At 46.9% G+C, this 19,411-nt stretch overlaps 1 protein-coding gene across 6 annotated transcripts in view; it reads left to right on the top strand.

Annotated features, from left to right (window-relative positions):
• The window catches only part of Plxna4 (plexin A4), a 465,281-nt gene that overhangs the window by 339,059 nt on the left and 106,811 nt on the right, over positions 1 to 19,411 (top strand). For all 6 annotated transcript variants that reach the window (XR_008214655.1, XR_008214654.1, XR_008214653.1 and 3 more), the window contains exon 5: positions 11,903 to 12,003. Coding sequence is in view for 2 of the 6 variants with exons in the window: in XM_052722108.1 (XP_052578068.1) it covers positions 11,903 to 12,003 (101 nt within the window). In the remaining 4 variants the exon portion in view is untranslated. The remainder of the gene's footprint in view (positions 1 to 11,902; positions 12,004 to 19,411) is intronic.

The raw sequence follows: 19,411 nt of genomic DNA, 5'->3' as shown, positions 1-19,411 counted from the left end.
ACCAGTATTGTCCCAGAGCCTGGGTATTTCATCATAGTCCACCCTGTGGATGGACTGTCAGGTTTTTTTTTTAAATAATCATTCGCACAGCAAATAGCCACAGTCATATGCTCAGGTCACTGGGATTTCTGCTGGAAAGACTGCAAAGGGAGCCTTGCTGGTCCTTCATTTTAGGTTTCAGCCATCGCTGCCAAATCACTCCTCAGAAAGGCTGTGTCCGCGCATCGGAACCCAGTCCTCTTAGCATGCTGTACTGTAACTATTGCCCTTTCGTGTATTAAGTGTCCTCACAGCATCTTCTTCACACGTAGGGAATGCGTTATGCCTGTGTGGGCACAGGTGACACAGTCAGCAAAGACTCTTTCCCTGATTTCCCCAGCAGCAGTCTGGGCCCATCCTACAAGCAGAGCCTGGGTGGGTGCTGGTGGGTTAAGCGGTGCCTTGAGGCAAGTGGTGAGTAGAGACAAAAAGAGTTTAGGTGACCTCGTGGCACGCACGCCATCTCCTACAGCCAGCAGCACCTGGCTTCCTGAGAGAGGGGGACCCTTAAGTCTTTCTCTGTAAGAGGTATCACTTTCCATGCTTTGAGGCACAGTGGCTTTCCCAGGATCAAATTTCTTCTAGAAAGAAGACATTTGCCTCCTGCTCAAATGATGTGCCTATCCAGTTAGGGATGTCTTCAAGGAAAAGTGAGGTATTTTTTTGTGGCCCAGAATGAGCACGTATGTGGGGAGAACACTGCTGTGATCAGATACCACATCTGAGCATACTCCCTTGGTTGCTGCATACATGCTCACATGAATGGACTGTGGGAAGTTTCCATAGCCAGAGCAAGGCTGGGGACACTGGCCAGTGATGCCCTTGACTGACAAAGTCAGGGGAAAGGGGAGGGCACTGAGTGGAGGAGGGCCCATCCACCTACCTACCGTGCTGCTTCCACAAAGAGCCAGAGCCAGCCAGCCAGGGGAGGACACAGCAGCATATGCCTCTAGACCAGCTTGTCTCAGCTGCCAGTGGGGCCTGGAGTTAGGTGTCCCTGTGCCAACCTCTCTTCCTCCCTTTCCTTCTTGGCTGCAGGAACAAAGGTCCCCATTGAGCAGGCTGAGCTTAGAAAACTCAGCCAGCAGGTCCCCAGCCCCAGCTCACATGAGTCCATTGCCTTTGTTAGTATCACTGGTGAAAGATGGCTGGAGCAGGAACAACACTTTGATCCCCAGTACAAAAGCTACTTCTTCACCTGCTACACAGAGGGTGGGGGAGCCATTATCCCCCACTGCCCCAGTCAGGTTCTAGTCTTCTGAGTTTGTCTCTTCCTTCAGCCTTGACCTGAAGACTAGGTCAAGAATTAGCACCTTAGCCATATTGGTTGTATTGGGTGGCAAAAGAATAGCAATGGGAGCTGCATGGCCTCAGATAACCCCTGAAACCACAGAAGAGGGGGGCAAAAGATAGATTATGCCCAAGATCCCTTTCAGTGTTTTAACTCGGAGGATGGCAGGATGCTCCTCCTTTCCCTTGGTTCTGTTTCCCCCGGATATAGGCAAGGCTGATGCTGTCTGCATAGGATGAAAGTGTGACTGCCAGTCTTCTCCACTGGGGCATGCTGGCCCAGGAAAGTGTCCAGCTTGCACCACCACAGCCCTGGAGATTAGGACTCCAGAGACAACTGTGTGATATGAGCATGACACTGTAGAGGACAGAGACTTTGACCTCCTACTGATAAGGTGAACTTGAAACTTGAGGCAATAATCTGAATTTGAGACAGTAATCCAAAAATGGCTGATTTAAGGTAGAGTCAATATTTTGCCAAATGAGAATTTTTTTTTAATGTATAGGAGCTTGACAGGAACCAGTTTCACTAATTCAATCTTTCATTCATTCACGCATCTATGCCTTTCTGTTTGTATGCAGGCATACATTTCTGTCTGCATCCATTCTTGCATCCATGCATGCATGCAGTCACGAAGGCAGGCATTCACTCACATGCCTGTTCTCATCCACTGTGCATGAGCTGAATACAAGGTGTGGGGGAGGGGGGAGAGATGACTTCTAGCTGAGTAAGGTACTGGAACAATAGATGAACATTTATTATTGGCATTTCGCTCACACACTCATCTGTGCCATCCTGAGTAACCTCAGCCCTCCAGCATGAGTAGGGGAGAGGAAGCGCAGCAATGTGAAGGAGTTACACACAGCACATAAGAAGTGAGTGGCAGACACAGTACTCAAACCCAATTCCGTGTTTCCCCCCAACTCCAGCTTCTCACTTGTCAATGAGACAAAGCTATTTCAACCTTCATTTCCTTCTCTGATTATTCTTGCCAGAGCCAGAGAATATCACCAGAGGAGGAAGAGATGTACAGAAAGCAACTACTGGTCTCTTTATGGGGCTCCCACAGAGTGCTAGCTTTTTTGCTCACAAGGGTATTCACCCCACCCCTGAACTCAACTAACCTATCCTTGCCTTACAGTAAGCATCCTGTAGAGCTGTGAACTTTTCAAGCCAAGTCCTAGGTGTAGGTGTGGAGTGACAGGTTCCTCAGTCCCCTGGGTCATATGAGGGACGAAGCAGTCATGCCTGGAAGACCTACTGGAAGCCTGCAGCTCTGGCCTCATTTCTCTTCCCACCTTTACCACCACCCAGCCAAGTGACCTTGGGAAAGATGCTCAGCCTTTGTGGGCCCTGGCTTTTCCAACTGTGCTGCAGGAAAGAGTTCAGCTCTCTCCTTGGGAGGGGTCTGGTTGAGGATGATGGTGTGCTCCTGAGGCACAGTTCACAGTGGGAAGCTCAAGAATGGGGTGAGGTACAGGGATGGGCTGAAGTGCAGGGATATAGAGATTTCTTGAGGCTCTGCAGAAGCAGACCGCTCATCGCCCTGCTTCCCAGCTACCACCACTAGCTAATGAGGAGCAGCATATGTTGCTGATTCCGGCGCCTGCACTCACTCCTTGGCTATCCAAGATCCCAGAGCAAACTGGCTTCCTATTAGGCATTTATACTTATTAATAGCAGCAAATTGCAGCCTTCCACAACATCTGCGACTGTTCATTGCAGAATGCTTCCTGAACCATTAGTATTAGTATTTTGTGACCAATACTCAGAGACAGCATGACTTATCCACCTATCTGAAAATGAATCCTCTGAACCCTGATGGGGGGCGGGGAGGGCTTTGTCCAAGGTCACCAATGCATCCAGAATAGACTGAAGCTCAGCCCTCAGCCTCCCAAGCCTCATGCTTTGGAGTTATTTTGCTACTCTAAGTATCAATGACCTTGACCCCAGAACTCCTACCTACAGGCAGGAGGACACAATATTGGCAATATTGGTATACTCAAGAGTACTTCCTGATGCATTGGCTCCATGGTCCAGGCATAATTGGAAGAACTCAAAAAAGCTCTAAGCAAACTAGTTCCCAAGGAAGTCAATCCGATAAGACAAGAACATCTGGAGAGCTAGGTTCTCATTCCAGAGTGTTTTTTTGGTACTTTTCACTTGGGTGGACTCTCTTAAGATCTACTCATCTATAGGCATAGACTTAAGAGAGCATTGCAGGCCTGGAAGGACATGAGAGGATCCACTGAGTCATACTGGAGCTGCAAAAAGTCTCTGAACATGCACCTGATACCACCAAGCTCACTGTGGCACTGATGCCCAGGATAGAAAGAAGCTAGCACATCAAAACCTATCTCTCCGCCATCTAACTCCTTCCCTACTATCTCTCCCAAGACTTTTTTGTGCCTTTTGTAATTGTCTCCCCGCACCTATGTCTCAGCCATGTGGCAACATGTCTGTTGCCACAACAGTATGTATTATTACTCGGCTAACACAGAACTCAGTAGCACATGGGAGACATTTAGTCTCATACTCACAGCTTTATAGAGCAAGGCTATGTCTGATGTCTCACTGAGTAGTTCTGCTTCAAGCTGGCTTGACATCTGGCTGTGGGTGGGGCTCAGTTCTTGCTCTGCACAGGTTCTTTGAGGCCCAAGAAGAAGAGGAAGTAGAGACCTTGGAAACTCTTCTTGTAGAGATGCCATAGGCACAGGAAGACAAAGTCAAACCCATGAGCAAATCTCAAGCATGTACTGGCCCTGTGCTCGCTACCATCTCATTGGTCAAGTCAAGTCTTGAAGCCATGCCCAGTGTCAAGGGTAGAAAAAAAGTATATTCTGCCTCTTTGTTCTCCATGAGGCAACATCAAGGGTGGTCCTAAAAGACTGACTTAGATGAACTGAGATGCAAAGTATAGTCCATGACTGCCTGGACCAGTGTCCTGACAGCTGCCTCTCTCAAGCAGCTGGGTTAGAAAGACCCCTATGCCTACCACCACCACCGCTGAGAAGAGAAGTGAGTTTAAGGACTCCACACACCTGGATGGATTCAACCATAGGTGATAGTCCTGGCCATGAGGGGCTTCCTGAGACTCCATGAATTCCTTGCATGGCCTCAAGTCAGAAGAAACAAAACTAGAAATGTAGCCAGAGGCCACCAAAGGAATGAACGAAATGCCTGAGGAGAGACTGTGGAAGCTCCTGAGACCATGCCACAGAGATGCATATGCATTACTGAGTTAATTTGCTCCTAGGAGGGGACTAACTTTCTTCAGCTATACTTCCCTTGCTTGGGAACAGGAGATGGGAGGACAGCATGAAGGATGGCACTGAGTGCCACATCTGTGCAGTTTGACAGCTCCCCGGGAACCTCTTGGAGTTTCTTAATGGGTCTTCTTGCTTCTTTTTTTCTTTTTTTCTTTCTTTCTTTTTTTTTCTTTCCTTTTTGACAATTTTGAAGGAAATTGGGTACTTAGGAAGCCTTTTGGACATTTAAATTAACTCCAGCCATCAGGCTCAGTGTAGCCACTGTGGCATTAGCATCCAATTATAAGAGTAGAGATGGAGTAATAACTCACATTTCGACCAGAATGTCAAAAGCTTAAACAAATGAGAGATGCACACAGTGACTGTGCGCAGTCCAGAAGGAGTGTTTCTGCATGAAATCTGCAGAGCAGCAGGCACCCTTTGGGATCAGAGCTGCAACAGGCAGAGTAGGGCCCCGACTGCCAGAGAAAAGTATCTTGCAAAGTACAGGGAAAACAGTCAGGGGCTGGTCAGCAGGGAGCCAGACCTCATGAGACCACACTGATTCCTCCAGCCACTAGAGGATGCTCAGCTTCTGATAATCTCTAGGAATGGAAGACCAGGGCCAGGTGTTGAAAGCTGGGATGGGTCCTTTGCTCTATTCTATCACTCACCCCTTCCTAGCCTAGGCTACTGTTTTATAAATTGGTGGTCTTTGGTCACGAGACCAGTGACGTAAGGAGGATGACAGTGATGATGATGATGATGATGATGATGATGATGATGATGATGATGCTTCTATTGACAAAGGTAGAGATGGGGCATAGCTTAGTCAACTAAAGGGCTTGGCTTGCAAACATAAGATTTTTGAGTCAAGTGCTAGAACCCAAGTAAGACATCCAGGCACAGTAGACCCCTAGGGTTGGCTACTAGCCAGCTTAGACTTCTTGGTGAGCTCCAGGCCAGTGAGAGACTCAGTCAAAAAAAAAAAAAAGTTGAGGCACCTGAGAAATGACAGTCAAGTTTGCCCTCTAGCACACATGCACATGCATACACACAAATATTACATATACACCTATACATGCACACACACAAAGTAATATAGTCTAAGACCAAGCCAAAGTATACTATATTGTTTAAGGAAGCTGAGCTTAGCTGGAAAAGAACAAAGATAATCAGTGTGGTTCCCAGGAAAGCAGTCCGAGGAGGGAAAGTATGGGGAAGGGAGGATAGAGCCCACAGGCCATGGGAAGAAGGGTAATTATCTGAGGTCAGGTTTGGGCAGCAAAGATGCCTCAGAGGTTAAGAACAAATTTCTGTTCTGCAGAAAACACAGGTTCAGGTTCCCAAACCCTCCTTAGGTAGCCTGTAACTGCTGAACTCTAGTTCTGGGGTACTCAGTGCCCTCTTCTGGCTGCAGAGAGCACCTGTTTACACGTGGTGCACATAAATTCATACATTTACGTATGAATTTATGTGTTATAAACATAAATTCAAAAATAAAAGAAACAAATCTTTACAGTCAGGGGCTATTCACCAGCATGTGAACCATTTGGATTCTGAGCCTCTTGGAGGGTGTGGAGGAAAGGAAAGTTCTAGATAGATAGGCTGTGACATTATCTTTTCAAATCAAGAAACAAATGATAGTGCATGGTGAGAGACTTATCTCCAAACCTTTGTCTAAGGGAGATTAAACTGAGGAGCTGAAAAATGCGTGTCTATTTACTAAGGTATCTCAGAATATCTCATGAGCATGAATGCATTAGCCTGCTTGCCCCTGACAGTGGGAGCTGAGCAGGTGTTCTCAGGCCAACTCTGGCCTGCTGAAGATGAGCCCTTTGCTGAAGCCCACTCAGAAGAGCATTTCTACATTTTAATAATGACTGCAAAACAGATATACCATGAAATTTGCTGTTTTAACTGTTTCTGGGTGTCCATGGACATTAGAGCATATGTAAATGGTGTAGCCATTTCTAGAACATTTCATTTCTCTAAACTGAAACTCCGTACCCATTCAGTAGTAGCTCATTCCTCCCTCCGTATGTCCAGTGCCTGTCAGCCACCATTCTAATTACTCACTATGACACTCTGTGCGATCATTGCCCCTTTTGTGTCTTACCCATTTGATTTAACATATTGTCCTTAAAGCTGATCTAGAATTTCTTCCCTTTTGCCTCTCTCCTTCCCTCCCTTCCTTTTTGGCTTCTTGAGATAGGATCTCTCTTTGTAGCCCAGGCTGGCCTCAAGCTTAGTGTAGTCCATGCTGGGCTTGAACTTTTCCCTCTCCTGCCTCAGCTTCCAGAGTTCTGGGATCATAGGCATGTGCCGTCACTCTGCCTTCCTTTCCTTTGAAGGCTGAATATCATTTCAGCCTAAGTACACACCACGTTTTGTCCATCCGTTCTCCTGTTGATGGACACTGGGTAACTTCCATTTTAACTATTGTGAATAATCCTGCTAGGAATATGAACGTGCAGATGTGTCCTGGAGGCCCGGTTTCACTTCTTTTGACTGTGTACCCAGTAGTCAAGTCACTGTGTTACATGGCACATCTCCGTGTTTTTGAGGAATCGTTCGCTGCCTGGAAAGTTTCTATACAAAGGTAGAGCAGTGCCCAGCGGTGGTGACACACGCTTTAATCCCAGCACTTGGGAGGCAGGGGCAGGTGGATCTCTGTGAGTTCGAGTCTAGTCTGGTCCACTGAGTGATTTCCAGGACAGCCAGAGCTACACACAGAGAAACCCTGTCTCGAAAAACAAACAGAAAAACTAAAAACCCAGAAACTGTGGTAGTAGCACAAAGGTAGAGCAGTGGGCCAAGACAGCGCTACAGATGCCACCTCCCTCTTGTTCCAGGAGCCACATTCTTCCCCTGCTCTAGTGTGGGGGTGGTCCTGAGAAGGGATGGGGCTCCCTCCCTGGAAGCACTAAGGGCTCCACTGTAGCCACATCAATCAACAACCCCTCCTGGAGTCCAGTGGCCAGGGGAGGGACCTCAATCTTCTGTGGTCTCAGCCACCATCTATCATTATGATGGCTCAGGTCACACTGTCGTCCCATGGTTCTCCCAACAGAAGTCAGCCCCCTGACACACAAACACTTCTCTTTTTTCACCTCTTCCTGTGGTCTGAATTCCCTCACTTGGTTAATTAGCATGCTTGGCACTGTAGCTTAAGACTTTCATCAGCGTGGGGTGCTTTTAATTAATCGTGGGGCTCTGCATCTGGAGTGGTTTGTGTTCCAGGGTCAGGAGAAGAACTGAGGTGGGGGATGGAGAGGCAGCTTTGTTTGGTGTCCAGTGTAGGTAGAAAAATCCAGATACTGGGGTGGAAAGAGGAATCATGGGGGCAAGTGGCTGAGAAACCATCTGGCCACCTTTGGAACATACTAGCAAGGTGTGAATCAGAGCCCAGGACTTTAGGGTATATAATTTGCAACCGAGATAAATGGCTGTACTAATTTCAGTTTGCCAAGGTGATTCTAAAGTGTCTGGGAAACTTCTGGTGCACTCTAGAATTGTCCACAGGAAAGCAATGTTGTGGCTAGAGAAGGTGAAGCCACAGAGGCAGTACTGGGCAATGCTGGAGAGCAGGTAGCCCGAGAGTGGGACTTCTGAGAGTCCCTGGTCCCTGGTTCTGCAAAAGGGAGAGAGATGACATCAAACCCTCAAAAAATGACAACTGTTTTCTTTGGTTTATTGGAATTCCTTTGTGGCCTGTTAATTTTAGCATCCATGCTTTAAGAGACTGGGGAACATTTAGATCAACCTCACAAATAAATAGTAAAAAATGACATGATGCCTAGTGGGAATGAGCTGCAAGAAAGGCAAAAATCTCTGTTGTTGGCCTTTCAAAGAGAAAGTTCCAGATTCCCAGATAATGTCTTCAGGGTGTGTTCTCTTGAAAGTCTCTAGTATCATGTTTACACATATCCATGAAAGCCAAACAAGAAGGACGGAATGACTTAGGTGAGGTTTTTGTCTGGACACTTACAAGGAGTTGCAATGTCAGCTTCAAAAGGAATCTAGAATGAGCCCTATGGTTGCATATTTTTTAGATGATTGAAAGAGACCTGGAGGGAACTGTTCAAGTTCATCTGGAGAACCAGGAGCAAAGCAGTAGCTAAGATCTAGCTCTCAGACTGTTGGGGACTTGTGTCCTGTCACACATAGATGTGTAGCTGAAATCAAAGAACGGTGTAGAGCTGACTCAGAAGCTAGGAAAGGGTCTGAATCCATCCGGGAAGCTGGGGGAACTTCAGAGGCCCATCTGAAGAGTGAAATGGTGAATGGCTTAGGAGCTGATGTCACCTTTAAAGAGGAAATGACAGGATGGATGAAGGGACTAAGGATCTTCCAGATCTATTAACTCCCAGTGTAGCTCCCCAGAGCTAGGGAAGGCTCGGGGCATGTCTCTGTGACTCGGGAGATGGGTCAGTGCGATGAGCAACAGGGAATGCAATGCTCACAGCAAAGCCTGTGGTAATCTTAACCATCCCTGTGGAGGGCTGGACCCTGGACCCCATATGAATCAGTTTCCTGGTCATATGCTTCAGGAATAGAAACATGGGGTTTATCTCAAGTTTAAGGACAGGAAAAACTAGTCTCAGAGACAATAGGGTCTCATTGCTAGTGATGGCCAAGGGTGCTTTGAACCTCCCTCTGTAGACTCTGACATCTTTTCTAACCAAAGGGGAAAAAAATGATAGCTGTTTAAAAGCAAGAGAGGAAGGATTTTATAATTATGGCCTACTGACATTATTAAACACCAGTTGCAAAGGTTTCTCAGGTATCCATCTCAACCAGGGGATGGCTCTTTACTCAAAGTGGCATACCCCAGAACTCCAGAAGACAGGAATACCCTGGAATCCCAGGGCATACTTCAGAACCCTGAGGCAGGCCCTGGAGCCCAGGGACATACCCTGCAGCCCCAGGTAAACACCAGAAACAGAGCTAACATCCCAGAAACCCAGGACACACCCCAGCATCTTAGGGTATACTTCAGAATTGTAAGGCACACCCTCACCCAGGGTTCACCCTGGAATTCCAGGGCATATTCCATGCAAGACAGATTATTGAACATGTTGATAGGAGAAACTGGGGAGAATGTTAATTAAGTTTAGACCAAGAAAATGCTTTTGATTGAACAAGCCATGATATTTTTCCTTTAAGCCCATGCAAAATATGGAGTGCCAGACAGGCAGCTGGAACCCATGAAAACATGATTATGTACTTACGGTTCCCAACTTTCACCATCTATAGCCCTTTTTATTATTTTTCCCCCTCAGGGAGTCACATTTTGAAAGATTCTGTCTACTAAACAAACTGCATTTATTAAGTCATAATATATTTCCTACTTTAATATGGGACACACATGAGTATGCATAAACACATAAAATAGCAAACAATCCAATTTCCATTAGGCTTTTGGAAATATTGAAAATGGTTTGTGAATCTCATTCCTACTCCTGAATTCCTAGGAGTCAGGGTCCTCCGGGTTGAGCACTATTATGTATGTGTTTACATGACTAGAAGGTATTTGCTTAAGGAGGGGGAGAAAAATTAAAGTGGCACCAGGAATAAGCTAAATTCCTAGCTGCCTGTAGAGCCAGCAGGCTAATTGATTTTTAAAAAGAAACTGATCATCAAATTTAATTATAAAGACATTGAGGTCCTATGGGGAGTCACCTGGGCAATGATAGAACTTAAGACGAAATTCTAGGGGCAAAGAGATGGTTCAGTGGGTACCAGTGTTTGCCAACAAGCTTGATAACCTGAGTTCTATCCCTAGAATCCACAATCCCTGAAAGTTATGCTCTGACCTCCGCATGTGTGCACAACAAACGCATGTATGTGTGTGCATGTGCATACAGACACACACATAAAAAAGTAAGTGTGAAAAACACAGAAAATTCCAAATGCAAAGCAAAGACATTCGAACAAGCCATGAAGGCCAAGGGCAAATCTGTGAGAATGAGAGGAGGCCGCTACAGAAAGACAGATGAAGGAAAGGAGGAAATGAAGTCAAAGGAGCCCATAGTGGGACTTGGAATTAATTATTAATTAATTCCAAAGGAGTGTGGAGACTAATTGAGCAGGCTCTGGTGCCAGTTTCCCTGTGCAGGAGCTACATGTAGTCCCTGCCAAGTGGACATAAGTGTACAGCGCAGATGCTTTATGGAACAGCAGGGGAAACACAGCCCCTGTGCTCACTCATGAGCAGAGACGGTTCAGCCGGGTCAGTGTGCACAGTTTACCATGCCGCTTCTGATGATGACCATAGCCAGTTGTCCTGGCTAACTAAAAGACTAGCCAAGAAGCCCTCCATTGAGAAAAAAAATAGATATATAAAATATCCCAAATGAAAAAAAATATATTAAAAAAAAACTTTTTATAAAGAAGAAACTGGCAAAATAGGAAATAAAGACCAAGGCTATAAAAAGAAAATTAAAATTCCATTTGATCATGAGTGTCATCTTTAAATACCTACTATGTAGCAGGTACTTGGGCATCATGTAAGGCGACATCAAGGCTGCCTTAGAGAACAAAGAAAATTCAAACGATATTTGAGAGCGTGCAGGAAATGGAGGCATTTGGGCTAAGTGAAAATGTCATGTGGAACATTTTATGTTAACAAGCTGCTGTTGGAAGCGAATGTAAAGTCTCTGGGCTGGAGAGGAAGCCTCAAATCATGGAACGGGTGTGGGTAGGGGGAAACAGCAAGACTGATCTTTGAAAGAAATGCAGTGAAATCAGTTTTTGGAGCAAGTTGGTCAACAGTATGAAGCAGGAGGCAGCCACAGGGTAGATCAGTCACCTTGTTAAACAGCCAGGAGGAAGTAGAGGGAAGGGTGCTGGGTGGGGGGTTAAGTGCTCTCTGGAAAAATAAAAGTGCTAACCTAAGGGAAAGGAGTGAGGGGAAGCAAAACAAGATGGAGAAAGAATGAGCATTTCGTTTATTACTTTGATCGGAAACAAATATGTAATGGATTGGGTATTTGCAGAAATATTTGGGGGTGAGGGTAATAGGGAAATTTAAGTGTGTGATGTGTAAGTCTCTTTTATGATATTTTATATGAACTCAATGTGTTCTGTATTCCCAGACACATCTTAGAACCTAGTAAGTGGTTATATCCTCAGGATACTACGCAGCCACCGACTCCAATATGGCTCCCCAAAGTTTCTTTGTTGCCGGAGCCCTAAGCACCTCCACGCTCCTCCAGTGTCTCGGGTGATATGATGATATTTAGGATGGCAATTTTAGCTGTGAACCACAGGTGCTCTGCCGGCTCTTGACTGCTTCTTCGTCTTCATTGTGCTGTTCTAGCTTACCAGAGTTCCTGTGGAATCCTGTGGGCAGTATCGGAGCTGTGGCGAGTGTCTTGGCTCAGGGGACCCCCACTGTGGCTGGTGTGTGCTCCACAACACGTGAGTACCATTGGCTGCTCCCTCCCGCCTCCTGCCAGTGGCTCTCACCCTCCTCTCTGTCCTTCCTCTCTCTCTCTCCTTCTGCACTCTTCTCTTCCTCGCCCTTCCATCCCTGCACCTCTTGCAAGCTTTATCACTCTGCCGTTCTTTCTGGGTTCACTTTAACTTGTCCAGGTCCCCTAAGACATGTATGGCAATGACACCCTGGAGAGCCACAGGGAAGCAGACCCTCGGACTTGTCTGACTTCAATTTGCTGACTTTTCAGAAGATTCCCCCTCCCCGCAGCCCTTCCCCCCCAATGACAGGGGATTTTTTTTTTTCTCAAAATTCAACCAGACCACTAAATTATGTGCTAGGTATATATGTGACGTCCATCTTGTAACTCAACATCCATTCAATATACCCTGTGCTATGACCACAGAACTTCCTGTTACTTTTATGTGTGACATACATGAGGACCCTTCCTTGGCTGTCACACACCTATAAGCTGGCTACAAATAAACTCGGGCCTAAAGTCAGGAGGGAAGAAAGGCCAGACCAACTGCCAGCACATAACCATGCGCTGCTGCTGCTTATTTTTTTCCTTTCATTTATTCTCTAGAAGAGGGGAGAAGGCAATCAGAATCATCTGGAAACCAATAGTAACTCGATGAATGAACTGGAAATGCAGACAACTAGCCGGGACATAGGAGAGAGCTGAAGACCATTCTTAAATTCTAATTAATTTTTATCTGCCATGTATCAGTGTTTTGCCTGCATGTATGTCTGTGTACTATGTGTATGTTTGGTGCCCAGAGAGGCCAGAGAAGCGTTCTGATCCCTCAGAACTAGAGTTACAGATGGCTGCTAGCTGCCATGTCAGTGCTGGAAATTAACCGGAGCCCTCTGGAAGAGCGGCTACCCACTGAGCCATCTCTCCAATCCCAAGATCTTTATTCTCTCCTCCTGGAATAGCTACCATAGTTAGACCCCATCCAGTGGAATTTGGCCCTACTCTAGCCATCACTGATTCCTGTGGCCGCCCGAAACCTGATCTTCTCTGAGCTATCCACAAGCCCCATAAGATAGGATTTTAGTCTTCTCATTAACAGCCTGAAGTACTTGGGACCAATAACATTTGTTGTAATTTTCAGTAATTTTGGACTATAAGAAATTGGAGGTGGGATCTTATCTCTCTCCTCTTCCAAAGGCAGGAAACACTCTCTTAGATTCTGACAGTTAAAAACACCCTCCTAATTTCTCACACAGCCTCTCCAATAGAACAGCCAACTTCCTTTTTTTCTGGGTGTTGGACATAATGAGGCCTTGAGTTCCTTCAGGGAAGGCCTGAAATCTGTTAGGCATGGTATAGCAAAAAGAAATTGAGAACCACTGAGCTGTACTGAAACACACATGACTCCGAGGCAGATGGGAAACTGTGCTGAAACGGACATCAGGGTCGTCCGGTAATAGTGCAGTGGCCCCAGGATTGGCCCCCACAAAGGACGGTGGAGAGGTGCATTTGGAAGGCAGACCAGCTTGAGTCAAGTCAGAAGAGGTCCCCGATGCTACCTGGTAAGGCAGAAGGAGATAAATTTCTTTGTCCAGCATAGTGAGACCTCCCAGAAAAGGAATGAATGCATTCTCAACCTAATGCCTTCCTCAGGAACTTTGAAGCTACCTAACTGGCTGGTTGGGCGTGCCTTAGTTATCACAGCATGGTACAAGTGTTACTTCAGGGCCATCATTAAAGCTGGTCCCTTCCTAAAATCCTTCAGGACCAAAACACAGGTCTCTGTGTCCCTGTTAGTTTGTGCCATGATGCTATCCTAGCCCCATAGGACACTGATCGCAGTGAGCATTCAGGACACTGGGGCTTAAAGAAGGTTCCAGGAGGGCCAGAGTGCCTCACCACCCAGCTCCACAGCTAGGTTAAGCAGGTCTGAGAAGAGAAAATACCATTCACTGCTTCTTATATGTCTTCAGTCTCCCCTTGTATGGTGCTATCCCTGACTCCTATGTTAGAAAACCAAGATAAACTAAAGCCAGAGGATAGTCAGGGTCATGCATAAAGCAGGTCATCACATAGGAAAGCCAGCAGCTCCAGTCTCAGCATGCCATAAAGGACACAGTCATGGACGTGACTGTGGTGTCTGACCCAGAATCAAATCCAAATCTCCCCAGCATCCCCAGCCCTCCTCTAGGGCCTGGAAAGAGGATGCACAGTTTGCCTACTTCACTGGGTTATAGCAGAACTGATTAGGCTAACCATTTGGGTCAGATGCTTGGCGAGCAGAACACTGGCACATCAGGTAGGGTCGTCAGCGATCTCATAGGCTACAGCAAGGGCTGAGAGCTCCGAAGGGTCCTTCCTCTTAGGCTTTGGCCGACTCCTGTGATTTTCTAGATGGCCCTTGAATGGTGTGCCCAAGTCCCTGAGGGTGTCACAGCTTCAAGCTGCCTTTGCTTAATCGGCAGATGACATGCTGTTTCTCCTCACCTCCTTCAGCCTGGCATCACATCTCACTCAACCCTTACTAAACACAGGCTCTCGGAGAACAGGGGCTGAACAAGGGTTGCCTCATCTGCCACCCAGCGCTGAGCTGCTGCTTCTGGGACCTCTCTTTACCCAAGGAGTTACAGTGGGAGTGGGGGCTACTATGTGGCTATGACAGGAGAGCTTGTAATGATTACTGAAATCAATGTGGTCTAGTTCTCCTGTCTCGTACACTTGTGAGGCTGTGAGTACCACTGATTCACATTATATGTAGTAGTGGTATTCTTTTCTGGAGGGGGGAGGTGTTTGAGACAGGGTTTCTCTGTGTAGCTTTGGAGCCTGTCCTGGAACTCACTCTGTAGACCAGGCTGGCCTCAAACTCATAGAGATCTGCCTACCCCTGCTTCCCAAGTGATAGGGTTAAAGGCGTGTGCCACCACCGCCTGTTGTAATAGTGGTATCTTATAAAGATCTGTGAATACTGAATTAGCAAATACCAAACCACTGCCCCTAAGAGAAATAGAGGGTCAGGTTACTGAGAACCTCTGGTCACAACCTTTTCATCAATGGACTGGTGCATAACCTCATTTGTTGGACATCTGTATTAAGACGTCTTCCTCAGTCAACACCGCCAATTCATTGACATTCAACTCATGGCCAACAGAACTGTAACTTCATACCTGGATGAAGATTCTCATGATTCTCCTGCCTCCATGTCTTCTGTATGTCCTACAGCATGTGCCTCTACAACACACACACACACACACACACACACACACACACACACACACACACACACACACACCTTCTCTGTGTTACACCATGGCCTTGGTGTGTATAGGAATACAGGGCAGTACATCTTTATAAGTCATAAGTCAACAAAGGAGAGAACTTGAAAAGTGTGGCATTAAATAGGCCTCAAAATACTCATTTATACTGAAACAAGAAGGCAGAATGTCACCTCTTCTTACCCTAGCGATGTACATGTGACTTGAATCACTCCTCACTCCACATACGACCTTGAGTGACCTCAAAAGTGCCATGAAGACAAGTTTGGAGACCACTAATAAATGTTAGCAATTCACTGAATTTGAAGTATGGAATCCACAAATATTGAGGGTTGACCATAAAACTGTGTGGAAGAAACTTGGCATCTACATTTGCAAGGAGGGAGAACCATAGCTTGTCATGGTGCTAACTTGAGGATGAGATGGGGTAATAAAGGCTGCTGTATGAGTCCAAAAACCTCTGCACCATCAGGGTGCTGCTCTCTATAATGTTAAGCTCTCAGTGAAGTGAATGCATGATGAGGGCAGACAGAAACTGACATTGGATCTGTGTCCAGGGTATCTGGAAACTTCCTTGGTAAGACACAGCTCATGAATCCCCACAGGCCCAGACTGTCTGATTACTGAAACACTCGGCAGGTCCTTCTCCTGCCCTCAAGATACAATTTTAGACTTGTATAGACTAAAATGCACAGATCCAATGTGTTCCATCTGAAGAGCTTTAACATGTGCAAACCTAGGTAGCCCAGGCAGACAGCGCTGCCTCCCTCTAGAAGGTTCTCTTCTCCTAGTCAGTGCTACCTGTAGGTCTTGATTCAGGTCAGGCACGGAAGTTGCTCCTCCTGCCCTGTCCTTTTCAGTGGGCACAACGTGAACATGCATGTTTGGGAGAGGCAACAAAAAGGGCGTGGGCAAAGCAGAAGAAAGGAGAGGGCTGGGTGTGAAGAGTGAAGTGTCGGTGTGGGAACCAGTCTATAGATGCTGGTCCTGAGAGGCTCTGCTAGCAAGGGAGCAAGGAACCAGCATGGGAGTGTTTCCTAAAGCATTGTATACACAGACACACAAGTGCGTACTCCTGCATGCATATCTGTGGACACACACACACACACACACACACACACACACACACACACACACACTCAGGGGGTCTAAGACCAGACCTGCACTTTCTGTGTTGGACACAGTGCTAGTCTCAGGGATGCAAAATGATCAGGTTATATTGTCTCTGTCGTGAATCTTCTTGGGGACCAGGCCTTTGGTGCAATGATGGGGTCCCTGAATCAGCACATTTGTCAGGCTTCCGTGCTGGCAAGACCCTGTGCTAAGTGGCCCTGGCCCTTGCCGAGTGCCCCAGCAAGCTCGACCTTCATGAAATCCATGACAAAGAACAAAACAGGACCCTCTGAGTGTGTGGCTCCGTCTGATTTCATGGTCATTTTTGAGGAATAAGGTGATGTGTGTGTGTGTGTGTGTGTGTGTGTGTGTGTGTGTGTGTGTGTGTGTGTGTGTGTGTTAGACAGAGACTGACAAAAAAGAGCAAGAGGGTGGGAGAGAGCCACAGAAAAAAACAGAGGAATGAGAAGTCTGAGGACAGAGCCTCTGCAAACAGGTGGCCATGTCATTGAAAGAGCTTTTGTACCAGGGAGGTCACAGGAGGGCTGTGAGCTGAATATGCTGAAGAGATGACCCAGTCATTTAAATCCTTTCTGCTGTTCCTCCCTCTGCCCTAGTGAACGTGGCAAAGTGCATACCTGCCAGCCCAGGGGGACAGAGAAGTTCCCCCCACCCGCCCTCTTCTGCAGCCCCTGGCCCTGCCTACAGGCCCGTCTTCCTAACGGCCAGGGCAGCAATCACAAAGCTGCCTGTTTATTCAACCTGCAGTTTTCAGCCTGCATCCCCAGGGCTGTCCTCTGTGTCTGAGCCCACCTGTTCTGATTTGGGCAAACGGGAATAAAACCCCTTCAAGCCCAGTCTGCCTTTGCCCCCATCACAGCTGTCTCCTGTCCTGGGCCTGGAACACACCCTCCAGGCTTGGCAGGTCCCCAGCCCCCTCCCAGCTTCCCCTGCCTTGGCACCATTCCCAGGGAAAGAAGCCTATCTTAGTCTAGGTGGTAACGGGATCCCACCGCCAGTGGCAGACCCAGCTCATTGATTGGCCCAAGCGCCGCCCTTCTTCGGAAGAGTCATGAGCATCACTCCTGGGAAGATCATGTAAACAGGACTGTACAGGGTGACGATAAGTGCAGACTTCCACAGCATCTCTGCCTCCAGGTCCTGCAGGCTTCCTCTGCTAGGAGAAGCCCCACCACACCCCAAGCACGTGGCCCAAGGGTTCAGTTCTTCCTGTAGAGCAGTGGTTTTCAACCTGTGAGTGGCTTACAACTCCTTTCACAGGGGTTGCCCAAGACCATCAGAAAACATAGGTGTTTACATTATGATTCATAACAGTAGCAAAATTACAGTTATGAAGTAGCGATGAAAATAATGTTATGGTTGGTGGGGGGGGGGGGGTTCACCACAACATGAGGAACTGTATTGAAGGGTTGCAGCATTAGGAAGGTTGAGAACCACTGCTGCAGAGTCTTCATCACACAAGAGGGAGGGAGTAGAAAGGACAGAGCCTGCTACCCAGGGGGTAGGAGAGCAAAATCTAAGATGTTATCTGTGGACAGACCAGTCCAGATTCCATTTCCTGTGGTCTGAATGTTGGTGAGAGGAGCCAGCTCACAGCCGCGCTGTGAAAGTTGGAGGCTGGGATGTGCAGGAAACCCCTGCTGTGGCCTGGAACACAGGAGATGTACCTCTCAGTACCTGTGATGACTGACCTTGTCCCTGGGGGCTGGGGTCGGACCCCAGGGCCTCCTTCCTGGAGCCTTTCTCTCCCTTCCTTCCCCAGGACTGGAGAGAGTGCTGGGCCATCCATTATTGGAAAGCCCTCCTTCCTTCCTTAGGGCAGCTTCACCACCGACCATGTATTTAGGCTGCCATGCCCACAGGCTACCAGGAACGTATAGAGTAGTTTGTTCCCTAAACAACATCCTTGGTCATCCTCTTAACAGATGGTTTGACTCTAAAGTGTGAGTCATTCCTTGCTCCATGTAAGCATATCCTAGAGCAGTAGTTCTTAACCTTCCTAACGCTGCAACCCTTTAATACAGTTCCTCACATTGTGGTGACCCCCTAACCATAAAATTAGTTTCATTGCTACTTCATAACTATAATTTTGCAACTGTTATGAATCATAATGTAAATATCTGATGTGCAGGATATCTGATATGCAACCTCTGTGAAAGGGTCATTCGCCCTCCATAAGGGGTCACAACCCACATATTGAGAACCAATGTCCTAGAGCCTTGTTTTATTTCTTAATTTTTTAACCTACTTCCTTAACACTAACCTAGGTCTCTTCTAGGACTGTTGGCTGAAGGCTTGCAGAGTCGTAGGGAATTGTAGGGTCTGCTTCTGCCAGCATATTTGTTTGCCTGACTCCTTACCAAAGGTTGACAGTCTGTAGGCCAGAGGAAAGTCTCAAATTAGTATAGTCAACCCCCTTCCCATTGGCTCACTAGCTATAGACTGACTTAAGGGAACTTGCTTTCTACTCTTAACCCTGACTCCTTCCTAGGCCCCAGGGGACTCTGTGAGTGTGTGTGTGTGTGTGTGTGTGTGTGTGTGTGTGTGTGTGTGTGCATGCCCATTCACAAATATTACAGATGCTTTGTAATGAAAGGATGGCAAGTAAAAATGCTACCTTCTCATATAAATTACAGAGGGTCTGAGAAAATGGCTTAGTTTTTTATAGTTCTTGCCATACAAGCTTGAGGGCCTGACATTAGCTCCCTGGCACTCACATGAAAAGCCAGGTGTGACAACATGTTCCTGTAATCCCAGCACTGGGGAGGTAAGGACAGGGGGATCCCTGGAACTCACTGGCCAGTCAACCTAGCTGAATTAGTAAGTTTCTCATTCAGTGAGAGTCCTTGTCTCAAAAAATAAGGGGGTTAGCAATCAAGGGAGACAACCTTGCCTTCATGTTTATATGGGCATGCACGTATACATACAACCACCCACATACATACACAAACATGCATACACAAGCATATAGCACGCTTGTAGCTTTATGGTTAACTCATCAGTCTAATA

The sequence above is a fragment of the Peromyscus californicus genome, unplaced genomic scaffold (genome assembly GCF_007827085.1).
Source record: "Peromyscus californicus insignis strain IS unplaced genomic scaffold, ASM782708v3 Scaffold_6__1_contigs__length_162567912, whole genome shotgun sequence".
In the NCBI taxonomy this organism is placed as follows: Eukaryota; Metazoa; Chordata; class Mammalia; order Rodentia; family Cricetidae; genus Peromyscus; species Peromyscus californicus.
Note: the sequence above shows the minus strand (reverse complement) of the source record. Positions and strands in the feature narration are given on the sequence as shown.